We start from the raw sequence: 12,832 nt of genomic DNA on the forward strand, positions 1-12,832 counted from the left end.
CTTTCCTCGCATCTGTCGGTAATATGTGATCAAGGTTGCATCAGCGGGATTTGAAAATGGCTGCCAAAGAGAATTTGATTTGCAATCCTGCTGAGTAAAAATAAACTTTCGCTGCATATTGCTCTTTTGAAAATAAGTCCCCTCCGCGGTGTAAATTGGCCTAAAAGAAACCTATAACAACGGCGTGTTATGATGCAGATCCATATTATGATATTAGCCGAGCCTGTATGGTGTCTCAGCCCATACAATGACCCTTTCAAAAATATGATCAATTCACCATGTTTGTATTTTGTTGCGTTTATAACGCGTGTATGTTTTGTTTGGGGTGTCACTGTAATGTTTGTTCATTCGTCGTGCTCATTGAATCGTGCCGAGTCCAGTTTCTACAAAAGCCAGCCTTTGGTCTACATGTAAAAGTCATGTTGGAGATCTTACGGATAAACTCTGTCTGTGAAAGTCTAAACTTGACACTTCCCGGCCTGCAGGTCTCGTGCTGTTGGTAGCTAAGTATCTTAGCTAGCTGAATCCTCTTCTTATAACCTGTGTGTGTACAGAATAATAAAATATAGTTTGCTACTTATAACATAATGACTGAGGGCCTCAAGACTGTACTGGCCAGCATTCGGTGGTGTGGTGTGCGTTATGACGATGATTGTGATTTAGGCGATGACGATAAAGAGCATTTCCTGGTACATATGCATTGGCAGAAATAAAAACATATCACACTCCATGACGAGGCTTGACGAGCACCGCTGCGTCTATTTCTGGCACGTTTGAGCACGCGCGCACGACTTCCAGCAGAGGGTCAAACAATATAATCAAACAAGATGGAGTAAACACACACAGGGTTACATGAATCAGTGGCGACGGCGGCTCCTCTGTGTGGCTACTAATCCTTATCTTTCTATCTTTACGCCTCAATCCCTGCCAACACTTTCCTTTCTCATCAACTCTGTCCTTCTCATCTCCTCTCGTGCTTATCTCGTGTCCATTTATCTTCCTGACACATCTTTTCCTATCATTTGGAGTGTTTTTCACCTTGCTTTTCTCCCACCTCGCTCCGCCTTTTTTGTCCTCCCGCCCTATTTACGATGACGGACCTTCATTCTCCTTTTCTAGTCCTCCTTTCTTTCTTTTCAAAGTGGTACGGTGTCCATTATTGAAGATAGATTGGATAGAGGTAGCTACAGTAAGTATGAGAGCGACGTGCTGGAAGATTCACGTATGCAAGAGCATGACAACAAATTCAAAAGTGTCCTCATGAATCATAAATAGACGTCTGCATGTAGACAAACATTGCCCTCTAGTGGTTTGAAGTGGCATTGCAACTATTAACTGCAACACCGAGATGGATAACAATACACATTATGAGTGGTTCAATAGATTTAGAGCTGAAAAAAGACTTATTTTAAGATGGCACCAAACTAGTGGAATGGCCCCCTAATACTGTAGAGCAAATTACGTGGAGGATGTCGAGACACTTTATCATTTAAAAGAGGTCATGCCGTCCTACCTCCAGCAATGGCGGTCTTCTTGCCCACAGTCACAGTGATGGCAGTGGTTACGATCACGATCCTCCCTGCTGCAAGACGAGCAGCACACAATGAGAGAGCAGTCACTACCATCATTTTCACGATATTAAGTACACTTGCACAATCCAATGAGATTTTTCTTTTCTTTTTTAACCCTGGAGAACCCTTTTCTTCGTTGGAAAATTATGAATTATACATTAAATGACTGCTATAAGTTCGCTGAACACCAAAATATATGTTTTTTCAATTTTAACCCTTGTTTTTTGAACTAGCTCAGAGTTGCTAATTTATCAAAATATATATATATAAAACATACTCCTAGGCATTCTGCAACATGATATGAAATAGATTAACAAGAAAAACACAATTTTACCATCGGATGGTTTGCTGATATTCATCCACTAGATGGCCCCATGCAGGGGTCAGAAGTGGCACTCTGGACTTTTGAAGTTAATTAAATTAGTAAAAAAAAAAGGTCTTTGTTATTTGAGTAGCAGAATTTATAGGGGCCAAATTTGACCCCGTGGGTTCTCCAGGGTTAAATCTGCAACTACAAAGATCTTGTATTGTGGCTCATGTGTACTAGGTGTCCCTAATATTGTGGCTGGTAAGTGCAGGATCTACGCATTGCAAACACTCATGCAAACATGCACTACAGACAGGTTTTTGTTTTTAAATATGTGCCAATCATGTCAGTGTTGCTAAAAGAGGAGAGGAGTTTGCTACACTTTACTTCTCTGGTCATGCCTCATATGTGACCAAAGGAGAAGAAAGTCAAATTTGGGATGAAGATCATAAAAGGATGCCGGGGAATGATTGAGGACACCCAAGCGGCGGCATGCCAAGTAACAGTTTTCCTCTACCCTCCTCCTCCCCCAGTACTCCCCCTTCCTCCTCCGCTTGCTGCTCCGTCTCCTCTGCGCTCAAGGGGGCGCTATAGTCCGCCTCATAGTCCCTGAACACGTCTGAACACAACAAACGGCATGTGACAGCCGGATTCACAGAAGGACACTTTGCTTGCAAAAAGAGACTCTCCTGCATCAATGGAGTTAAGTGTTAGTGCGATGTGCTCATGACCGCATTTAACAACGGCTGCAAACTCATTCAGAACGCAAACGATGGACGATCGATCTACCTCTGGTCTCCTGTCGGGGGATGTAGTAGAGGAACTGTCCAGCGGGGTACTCGGCCGCCCTGCGGAACCACAGTGGGAAGTGGTCAAGGGTGAACATGTTCTCCTTATCCGTGGATGTCAGGAAGGACCTGGCAGCAGGATGACAAAGGTCAACTGTAACAAACTGCTGAATCACAGCAAAAGTGTGTCCACTGCGATTAAAAATGCTGCAGCTCTTCCTGTCCACAAGAGGGCGAGCTTGCACAATTCTTTAATTCTTTAAAGTCACTTACTTGTTTTGTATTTATAAAAATAGAGAAGTGTTTTGTTACTTTTGGGATAGCCTTTATTATTACTCACATGCCAACTCGCTTTTCAATGCCAGTATAACGCTGGAACCTCATCAGGCCCGAACGTGTGCCCAGGAAAGCGGTCTCAATGCCGTCATCCATACTATGAGATAGAAAATGGGCACCAATGTTCATTTCATTACCAAAAACTAAACACAAATATTTTCATCAACACATTTTTTACCGGACGACAACTAGACCAGACTAGACTAAAACTCTCATTAATAAACAATAACTGGGGCTAAATCAATATGCATTTTCGTCCACTAATGAAAATTTGACGAAAACGTACTTCACTTAATACAAACCTGACTAAATCTATGGACATTTTAGTTTATGACCAAAGACGAGACAAAAATGAGATGATCTTGTAAAATCCTGTCTCTGCTAATCCGTCACCGCGACGCTGTCATGTGACACATCCCCTTTCAAATCTCAAGCTAGCGAGTGCAACATGCACAAGCACACGGGACAGACAGAAGGTGGATTCACGGTGAAAGGTTACAAAAAAAATAAATTCATTAATGTAACATTACTATAATCCAACGGCTATAACGTTCCAACAATAAATAATAATGTTAATCCGACCGCTAACCAATGCTGGCTAATTTACTAGCTCATAGCATGGAGCCACTTGTAACCACTTGTAGATATACTGTAATTGTGTGTCAAGTTGTTTTCCATCAAAAAGATGAGAAAAAATTTGATGTGAAATAGTTTTAGATCCAAAATGTTCAACATAATCTGCTGACAAAAAAATATATATACAGGGGGGGTAAAATGATTGTCGTGACTAAAGACTAAAACATTGACAGTTTTTGCTGACTAAAACTAGACAAATAAAAGTATGCTAATAAAATTATAAATAAAGTAAAATAGATCAATAAAATTATAACAAAATTATGTTTTCTTGAACTAAAATGCTAGATTTTAGATTTTTTTTAGACGCATTTAATGTGTACTTTTCTTTACGTCTTTGCTATTGATGTGAATTGGGATGTTGTCTGAAATAAAGAAAAGAAAGAAAGATTTATAGTCGACTAAAATGTGACTAAATAAAAATGGGACGAGGTTGACTAACTGATAAAAAAAAATAATAATAAAAGTGATTGAAAATGGACTAAAACTGATTCTAAATTCAAAACTGTCTGATAAAATTAATAGTAATGGGCACTCATTTTGTTTTTATTTCCGAAAGACATTCACCCGGTCGGGTTGAGCATGAGGGCCGTCCAGTAAGCTTCCATTGGAGCCGTCACCACCGCGTCGAACAGGGTTTGCTGCATGAGCTGCACGTCACCTGCAGAGAAACAAAGTTGTTCATTTGACTTGTTCCCGTTGCGCAACGTTGCGCATGTGGAGACCCGGCAACAAAGTCCAGACTTACACTCAAGATGGGGTTCTTTGCCTGTCAGGTATCTCACCACGGCCTGCAGCTGGCTCAGCTTCCGATGAGCCGGGTCGATGTCGGTCTCACAGTATGTCCTGGAAGGTTTTATGGGAGGTGTTCGAGATGAAAAGCGATGGTTAGAACGAAAGCAGTTTGACTCACCATTCACTGGCTATGGTCAAATCGGGAGCCAGTAAATCATGAAGACCTGCGGAATAACGCAACATTTAGGATGAAATTGTGCCAAAATACAGAATACGTACAGAAAAATAGAACTACCTTCTTCAACAGAGACATTTCCAATGAATATATACTGTCCATATCCTCTTGTCAACACGATACCAAGACTGATAAATAGGGAAAAAAATACTTGACTGATTACTAAACAACAACAAAACAAACGCTTATAATATTTTTACTACATAAAGGAGACGTGCATGCAATCAAACCTGAAAGGTGTCTCGTTGATGCCGGTATAGAAGTAATCATTCTTGAGGAACATCACTCGTTTCTGTTTAGAGGGAGAACAAAAAAATGACTTTAGTAATAGTGATTGAGGCCCAGGATACACAATTAAGTGTGACGTGGGAAGGTTGCTAAATTACGGCTTCATCGTGCTCACCCCCTTATCCACGGAGGTCCTCACATCTAAGGACAAGGTACTGGTTTCTCCTTTGACCATGGCCGTCCTAAGCTGAAGTATCACAATGATGACATAAACCGACATGGAGAAGACTTAATGTTTGAATGTAGGAAGGGGCGAGTACTGATACTAGGGGGCCGATAGCAGGCCTGTATTTGCAAAAGTGTCTGATACCGGTATCGGCGGCCCTCTTGTGGCCATTTTATGATTAGGAACTACAAATTGGAAAATTGAAGAAAATGGCCATTTGGAGGAAAATGATATATTAGGATAGCCTATATGGGTCTTTCTTTAAAATGATCTGTCACAAGAAATAGTGGCATCAAACGTCCCTATTTGAAGTTGCGTGGCTCACCTTCTCCTCGGTGTCTTCCCATTCCACCTCGGACAAGTCGACGCTGTTATAGTTGGGTTTGGGCTTGAGTTTCTTCCCTTCCTTGTACTGTCACAAGCAAACGCGTTGTTCAGTGGAATGGCTTCATAATCAATTAAGGTTTGTGGTTCGTTTACCAGTGGACGGAGGTCAGGATGAGACAAGATGTAGCCATTGTTTGTGATGAGGTAGGCATAACCGTGGACACCCAGCTAAGCAGAAAAAGAATGAGACAAGTCAAGCAACTGTAATTGCTTGAATAAAAGAAGAAGCGTGAGTAAATGAGGGTGCTTTCACCTTGTATCTTGGAGCTAATCTCATCAGTTCTTTCAAGGCAACATCAGTTCCGACAACTCCAAGCAAAATTCCATGAGACAACTATATTTAAAAAAATAATAATAATAATAGTCATAGTCACCTTTTGTTGTATTTAACATGATTAGAAGTAGTAATAATATTCCTTACCGTCTCTTTTTTCTTGCTGAACACTGGCATTGCAACTGAGGTCATCAGAAGCAAACTCTGGGCTTGACTGTTGAACAGCTGTGAAAGTTAAAAATATCAACTAACCAGCTACACTAAAATAACAACCACTATAGTAAGAGATGCTAAAATTAGCTGGACTCGCTAACAAACAAACAAAACAAAAACACAAAAAAAAAAAGGGGGGGGTTACTATGAAGCGTTTTGGCCAACTCGGTTTCAAACAGTGCAACAAGATGCCGTCTATTTGTCATGTGACCAGCAGTTGACCAATCACAGCGTGACTAATCAGCGTGATTGGTCAACTGCTGGTCACATGACATACGGACGCCGTCTTGTTACCCTGCCGAAAACAGAGTTGGCCAAACTCTCTCTATCAACGGCTCTGCTATAAACCGAAAAGGCCATGCTAAGCTAAAGCGCTAGTTCACACTTCATATTTGAACATGGTTGATTACCTCTTTAGTGGTGGGTAACTGGGATAAAAAAAATACATAAATAAATAAATAACACAAATTTGGAAAAATGGCATTAAAGGACTAATATAGTTATTAATAAAAAAAAACTTGCTAACCTCAAGCAATCTTCTGTTATTTGTTATTGTTGGGCATTCATTTGAAAAAAATATTTTCAGCCAGTAATGTTAAATCTGATACTGTGTCATATAATGTACTCGATAGAAATTAGTCACATTTTGCTGTAGTTGTGAAATTTTTTACCGCTGTGGCTGATACTGCTAAAAATGTTGAATCCATATTTTGAAAGTCATGACCAAATATTATCCACCTTTGGATTTCTACTACTATGGCGTTACGTACCACACTGTCCATGTAGGCCTCCGTCCAGATGATGTCATGGTCGTGGTTGATGACCATTGGCCGACTGAGGACGTGCAGGTACTCCATGACGTTTTCTTGGACGTCAGCCAGCGTCGAAATGTGCGTGTAATAACCTGCAACACGCACAAACACACAAGCCTCCACATTCAGGTAGAATATTTGGATATCTATCGCCCTGCTTTGTTTTTGGCATCACGTTAGATGTACTCAATGTATTAATGAGACATCAGAACGTTGTAATCCCCGAAAGGCTGAGCTGTTCTTGGCTTATTCCGGTGAAAGACAATGACGTCAATGGGATACCTGCGGTGATGTTGATAAGAGCTATTTTTTGAAACACTGGCAGTCACATCGTCCGACGCTGACACAATTGAGAGCGAAACCTCAATTCAGGATTGTTGCGTTTTGTACGCAACAGATGCGAGCACATCTGTTAGCCCGTGCTGGCGCGGTCGTGTGTTTACAGTATAACTGTGCTGATAATCTGCTATTTAATCAGAGATTTTTTTTTATGTACTGCCAGCAGGGAATAAAGTGATTATTTTTCCACTGCATAATCCCACATCATCCACAAGAGGGCAGCACAAGTTTTAGTGCTTTCTTTTCTTCTTTTTTTCCTCAATTTCAAAGTGTGGAGGATAAAGTTAAAGTAGAAAAATTCCCGCGGAAATTTTGAATGGGACTGCTGACTCTTGCAAGGTGGAAAGACGCATGTATGTAGTACTTGTAGCAATAGTAGTGGTAGTATAGTAGTAGCAAGTACTTGTAGTAGTAGTAGTAAGTAGTACTTGTACTAATATAAGCAGTGCTTGTAGTTGTAGTCATTTTAATAGTAGTCAAATGGCCAGGATGGCCGCCGACCCAGGTGGGCGAGGGAAAGAGAGTCCTTGGCTTACCTAATCAATTGGCCAAGATGGCCGCCGACCCGTTAAATTAGCAGAATGTCATTTTAAGCAGTGGAGAATGTTTTTTATTCTGTTTATTGTCAGAGTAAACAAGTGTTCCGGCTGGAAGTGTTCGGTTTAGGTGAACGGTATGGGATTTTTTTTAATAGGTTTTAGGTGAACTAATAAATACACGCACACACATACACATACTCACCCACATACAAAAAAATAATAATAAAAAAAAAAGAGAGAGCAATGATGATGACATGTCAAATCGGTAAAATTACCGAATGAAAAAGAAGGGGGAAAAAAAGAGTAAACAAGTGTTCCTTTTCAGAGTAACCCTAATATAATTCACCCTAAAGATCACTTGTTGATTTTCCGTACCTTTATTATTGCAGGCAATCCATTTGACATTTTCAGCAAATGTCATTTTGCGTCCTATGAGATAAGTGAACACTCGAACCTGGGGCCACATACAGTTAGAAGCATGTCAACAGCAATTTGCTCAGTGATTTGATCGATTTTGTTGCGTGCGTCATACCCGCCGTTCTGGCCAGTTAAACTCCTCAAAAACCTCCTGGAAGTCCTCCATAGCGCCGTCTGTTATCAGCATGATGGCCTGGTTGCACAGGCTGCCCTGGCCCTGCGCTGCAGCCTGGCGACACACGCACACACACTTCCACCCTCAGCACATGCCGTGCGAGCGTCTCCGTTATTGTGTTGCACGCCAACCTCATTGAGGATCTTGAACGACTCCTTCATGGCATTCTTCACTTTGCCTTCTCCTTTGACGTGCATCTGCTCGATCAGAAGTTTGAAGTGCTGCACAGTGGACACAAAAGTCCAATGTTGCATTGTGGGTAAAGAGAAATTGTAAGCGAACCTGTGACTGGAGACAGAAAGCGTGTTAGTGTGTGACGGCCCGGGAAAAAAGGCACATGGGGGATTAGCGTGGCTCCCTGGCACACCGACTAATTACAACATGGCCACTACAAAACTACTACAGATAATCTGGATTAAACATGCTGTAAAACCCCAAATACAAGAGATTTACCAATAACAATGTTTATTAACATGGTTATAGTGCAAACTGAGAGGCATTTTCGATTATTATATTTCTATATGGAAAGCACGTTTAACTAAATGTGCATGTGAAATGGGATATGCAAGAAATTACAATTCAGATCGATTTTTCTGTTACTGAAAACTATAATACACATAAGATTAGAAAAATGGTTCGCAGCGTGATCGTGTGTGAGTTGATGCCGAGCAGCATCTGTAAACCCGTGTTTTTGAGCGGTCCACAAACACTACAAGGCAACCAGCCAATCAGATGTTGGCCTGGGCGGTCACGTGACGTGCTTAATATTGTCAGCAGCCCCTCGACCTCACCTGATCTCTTACGTTATGTATAGTGGCGAAAGAAAGTAGGGCATGCATCCGGCGCGTAACACACACACACACACATATGGTCAGGCTTTGTGGAATGATGACAACAGGAGAGCAGATGAGCGGAACAGTAACGCGATGAGATGTAAGAGTGTAAAACAAGTAGAAAACAAACAGGATCCTGCCAGACAGGAAGTTGTTCTAAGAGACAGCAAGTCCTCAGCAACAACAGCTTGCCATGAATGCTAAGTAAATTAATTAGCTGCGTGTACTTTATTCCTTCTTACCTCTCTGTTATCCAGATCAGCTTGGACCAAAATTCCCTTGAAGCACGGTTCCAAGTATCGGACGTAGTCGCTGTACTGGAGAAGAAACAAGTCGATGGCGATTTCAACATTGGCAAACCTTATTTGATGAAAGTCCAAATGTGGTTCCAAAAGCCGCCTTACGGCGACGATGTTGACGAAGTCGTTCTCTCCCAGCGTGTCCAATATCGTGTTGATGGTGTGCTTGGCGATGGTGAGTCGGAGCCCCTTCATGCTGCCGCTCACGTCCACCACAATCACCACATCTTTCGGGGACGTGGCCGCCTGGATGTACCTGAAGGAAGAAGAATGCGTAGGAAAAATAGAAGAAGAGAAGCGCAGACGTGCAGACAAAGTTCAGCCACTCATTTCCCCGCTTGATCTCGTTATTCTCATCCTGTTTAATTACAAGCTCGCGGACATGAATGCGATTTCTCCCCCCGGGGCAGCAGCTGCCACGGGCAACTTTCCACATCCATAATCTGTTTGTTTGACTTGCAACTTCCTGGAGGTTCTGTCCGAGCGACCAGACGGCGTTCCTGGAATTGACTTGATTTTCTTCTATTTTCTCTTCGTGCACCGTCTTTCACCTTCTCTCAATCCGATTTCACACAATGTACGCGGTACATTGTTCGTACAGCTCATTTGTTGCTACTGTGTGTAGTCACAGACAGTTGCATTTTTTTAACAATAACTTCAAGTCAACATTGTCCATCCTACATGAACTAATTTGCCCCCAAAAAACGCATACACATGTTCTATTTTAAATGTTTTAAGTGTCCCAAAGACGTATTTATGCTAGAGCATAAAGATGGACAGCAGAGTATAAGAGATCAACCAGGGCCATGTTGCAAACAAGCTGATTTTTTTTTTTTACCACAGTTTTAAGCAGATTTGTGAATAATGATAATGAATAATAATGAACTTATCTATATTCTAATGCTAATTGCTGCAAAAAGGAAACTGATAGAAATATACTTTATATTTTATATTATATATATATTATATTATATATATATATATATATTATTATATTATATTTTTCTATATATATTTTTTGTGATGAAAGAAGAAACTCTAATCTTTCTTTTGGTAGGTTCCATGCTTTTACAGCCATAGGACACTATAATCTGCGGGCCTTGCAAAATCAGTCCAAATCCAGTCAAACAGCCGGGAGCGAAGGGGGTTGCTTCAGTGAAAATGGCTGCGAGTGAATGAGTTGAGACCTCAATCAAAACTGATCAGTATTAGGTTGAATGCTTATATTGGATCTCAGGTGGTGTGGTTGAGCTTTATTCTAGAAGTTAGCCTCACCAGTTCCTGTTCCTGCAGTCGAAGGTGACAACCCCGTTCTCGTCCGGAATCCACTGGATCCCTGGAGATGGAAAAAAAAGCTGTCAGCAAACTTACTGTTTGGTCTGACAGTGGACCGATGGATTGATGGATGGGTGAATGGACAGTCAGTAAAAATAAAGGAGTGATGGATGAGCAAGCACACGCCTCACTAATTACCTGCTAATTACAATCGCACACACACACACACTGAATCATCACCGGACGTCCTACAATTGCTTGCTAAGAGTTCCATGTTTCCGCTTTGGTTGCTAAATCTCATGGCTCCGACTTTTACATTCACAAAAAGTGTCGTGTGGTACCCGGATACAGCCTGAAGAAGCCCGCGGAGCTGCCAAAGTACTGCCAGGTGAGGGTGGGATCTTTCTGGAAGTTGTCTATGAAGACGTCATTGAGAGCCTCCGACATGTATGCTCCGTTTAGGATGTCTGCATCTGCAATGACAAAAAAGCCAGTGAGCCTCTGGTTTGTGTCGATGTGCTCGGATCACACGAACCTCTGTTGTAGACGTTGGTGGGCACTTGGATGTCACTTTGCTGCGTGTTGACCGGCAGTTTGCTGAAGTGTTCGTTCTTTTCCAGTGGGAATTCCCCACCCAGGGGCAGCGGGTTGCCGTCCTCGTCCACCTTGTTGATCAGCATGGAGTTGTAGTATTCAAACTGGAAAAGGACAGCGTCGTCATACGGGAATGACATCCAGTATTAAACTCAAGTTATTGTTTATTCTGTTAATCAATAAGTGGTATACAGCTATATTCAGAATTATTATTTGATGTTAATTTATCATGTAACCCATGTTCAGAGGGTGGTCATCTTGTGCTATTGTTTAATGATTGAGGAAAATTAGGCAAATGTGGCACTTTTCGATAAGAAGGTTGTAATTACTAACGCTGACCAGCAGAGGGCAGCGTTCGCTACTTTGTGTGCATGGCCCAAGGGGAGCTTCGCATTCGAAAGCGAAGAAGAGCCACACGCAATGTGGGAAAGAGCCAAGTATGCGAACGTGGTGAATTAAATGCATCATATTTTGTGTTTTCAGAAAGTCTAAATAAAAACACATGAAAATTAAACGTGTAGCGACAAACTGCATCCCGCACGACGCTACAGATAGGTTGTTCATCATTTTGGCCAAGATGCGCACACACACCAGAGGGAGCAGCATAATCCATTGAAATGAAGCCATTAATGTATATTTTTATATTATTTTTTATTTGGGGGTGAGAGGCTGGAACAGATTGCTTACTTACCTCCAGTGTGTCATTGTACTCGTGGTAAAGATCAGCATCCTCGGCTGCTTCTGCTAACCTCTGCAATGAATTGTTTTTTTTTTTTTGACATTGTACCCCTCGGCGGCATGACTTCATTTGAATATGAAAAGAAAGCATGTTATTTTGTTCAATACCTTAACGGATTTCATCTTCCTCCCAAGCATGGTCTCCATCTCTTCCGCAAACTTCTTGACCAGCTCCTCGCCATCCACCTCCTCAATCGTCAGCACGCCCTCCACATCCTTATATTTCTTCAAGCACACAAACTGGTAGATTATGAAGAGCAAGGCGATGAATAAGTAAAATAGATGAGTTGAGCGTGGCTGGCAGATGGTGAGCGCCAGGCCTGCCAGGGATTCTGCAAGGTGGCGTGCAATGCACCAGCCTAATTACTAACACATATGTGGACCGAAATGTAAGCAAAGAAATGATTTTCTAGGTCTCTGGAGTAAATTAGCACAACTGCACACTGCACTAGAATGAACTTCAACCGTCATTATAAACATTGTACACAAGTTATTTCTTTATTCGTGTTTAGTTGTCACTTGCCAATCCACTGCTGATGCTTAATCTTGTTGCCTTGAAAACAATATTACAAATTGTACAAGATTACATGTAGGTATCGTACTAAAAAGTTGAAAACAATTGAACCGTACTTGAGCAGTGATTCTTTCACATAACACTAGAGGGAGCTCACGTACCACTACTTGTGTTCGTACGACACTCTGAGAATGAGAAGAAATTGTCTTACTTTTTGAAGCAATTCAGATCCGGAGTATTTAGTGGAGAGGGACTCGATCTCTTTGCCGAATGACTCGGCCCACTTCTGCACGCTGGACACAAAACAAAGAAAATGTTCAGAAAAAAGTGTCACGTGCACTTTTGCTTGTGGCTCTTTTCTTGG

General features: G+C 41.6%; 1 protein-coding gene across 5 annotated transcripts in view; it reads right to left on the reverse strand.

The window, feature by feature from the left end:
• Positions 1 to 12,832, reverse strand: part of cacna2d4a (calcium channel, voltage-dependent, alpha 2/delta subunit 4a) — a 46,835-nt gene that overhangs the window by 31,215 nt on the left and 2,788 nt on the right. For 2 of the 5 annotated variants that reach the window (XM_077544365.1, XM_077544364.1), the window contains 25 exons: positions 12,680 to 12,761; positions 12,063 to 12,179; positions 11,908 to 11,967; positions 11,158 to 11,320; positions 10,964 to 11,095; positions 10,623 to 10,683; positions 9,453 to 9,603; positions 9,291 to 9,365; positions 8,347 to 8,436; positions 8,156 to 8,269; positions 7,999 to 8,077; positions 6,704 to 6,837; positions 6,344 to 6,361; positions 5,868 to 5,945; positions 5,700 to 5,780; positions 5,540 to 5,614; positions 5,385 to 5,471; positions 5,009 to 5,080; positions 4,836 to 4,897; positions 4,666 to 4,733; positions 4,549 to 4,594; positions 4,203 to 4,481; positions 3,007 to 3,099; positions 2,668 to 2,795; positions 1,514 to 1,582 (listed from right to left, as the gene is read on the reverse strand). In XM_077544365.1, the coding sequence (XP_077400491.1) occupies positions 1,514 to 1,582; positions 2,668 to 2,795; positions 3,007 to 3,099; positions 4,203 to 4,481; positions 4,549 to 4,594; positions 4,666 to 4,733; positions 4,836 to 4,897; positions 5,009 to 5,080; positions 5,385 to 5,471; positions 5,540 to 5,614; positions 5,700 to 5,780; positions 5,868 to 5,945; positions 6,344 to 6,361; positions 6,704 to 6,837; positions 7,999 to 8,077; positions 8,156 to 8,269; positions 8,347 to 8,436; positions 9,291 to 9,365; positions 9,453 to 9,603; positions 10,623 to 10,683; positions 10,964 to 11,095; positions 11,158 to 11,320; positions 11,908 to 11,967; positions 12,063 to 12,179; positions 12,680 to 12,761 (2,414 nt within the window). Of the gene's footprint in view, positions 1 to 175; positions 541 to 1,513; positions 1,583 to 2,667; positions 2,796 to 3,006; positions 3,100 to 4,202; positions 4,482 to 4,548; positions 4,595 to 4,665; positions 4,734 to 4,835; positions 4,898 to 5,008; positions 5,081 to 5,384; positions 5,472 to 5,539; positions 5,615 to 5,699; positions 5,781 to 5,867; positions 5,946 to 6,343; positions 6,362 to 6,703; positions 6,838 to 7,998; positions 8,078 to 8,155; positions 8,270 to 8,346; positions 8,437 to 9,290; positions 9,366 to 9,452; positions 9,604 to 10,622; positions 10,684 to 10,963; positions 11,096 to 11,157; positions 11,321 to 11,907; positions 11,968 to 12,062; positions 12,180 to 12,679; positions 12,762 to 12,832 lie in introns of those variants that run through there. The other 3 variants (XM_077544366.1, XM_077544368.1, XM_077544367.1) reach the window with 3 other exon arrangements.

The sequence above is a fragment of the Vanacampus margaritifer genome, chromosome 15 (assembly GCF_051991255.1).
Source record: "Vanacampus margaritifer isolate UIUO_Vmar chromosome 15, RoL_Vmar_1.0, whole genome shotgun sequence".
NCBI classification, from domain to species: Eukaryota; Metazoa; Chordata; class Actinopteri; order Syngnathiformes; family Syngnathidae; genus Vanacampus; species Vanacampus margaritifer.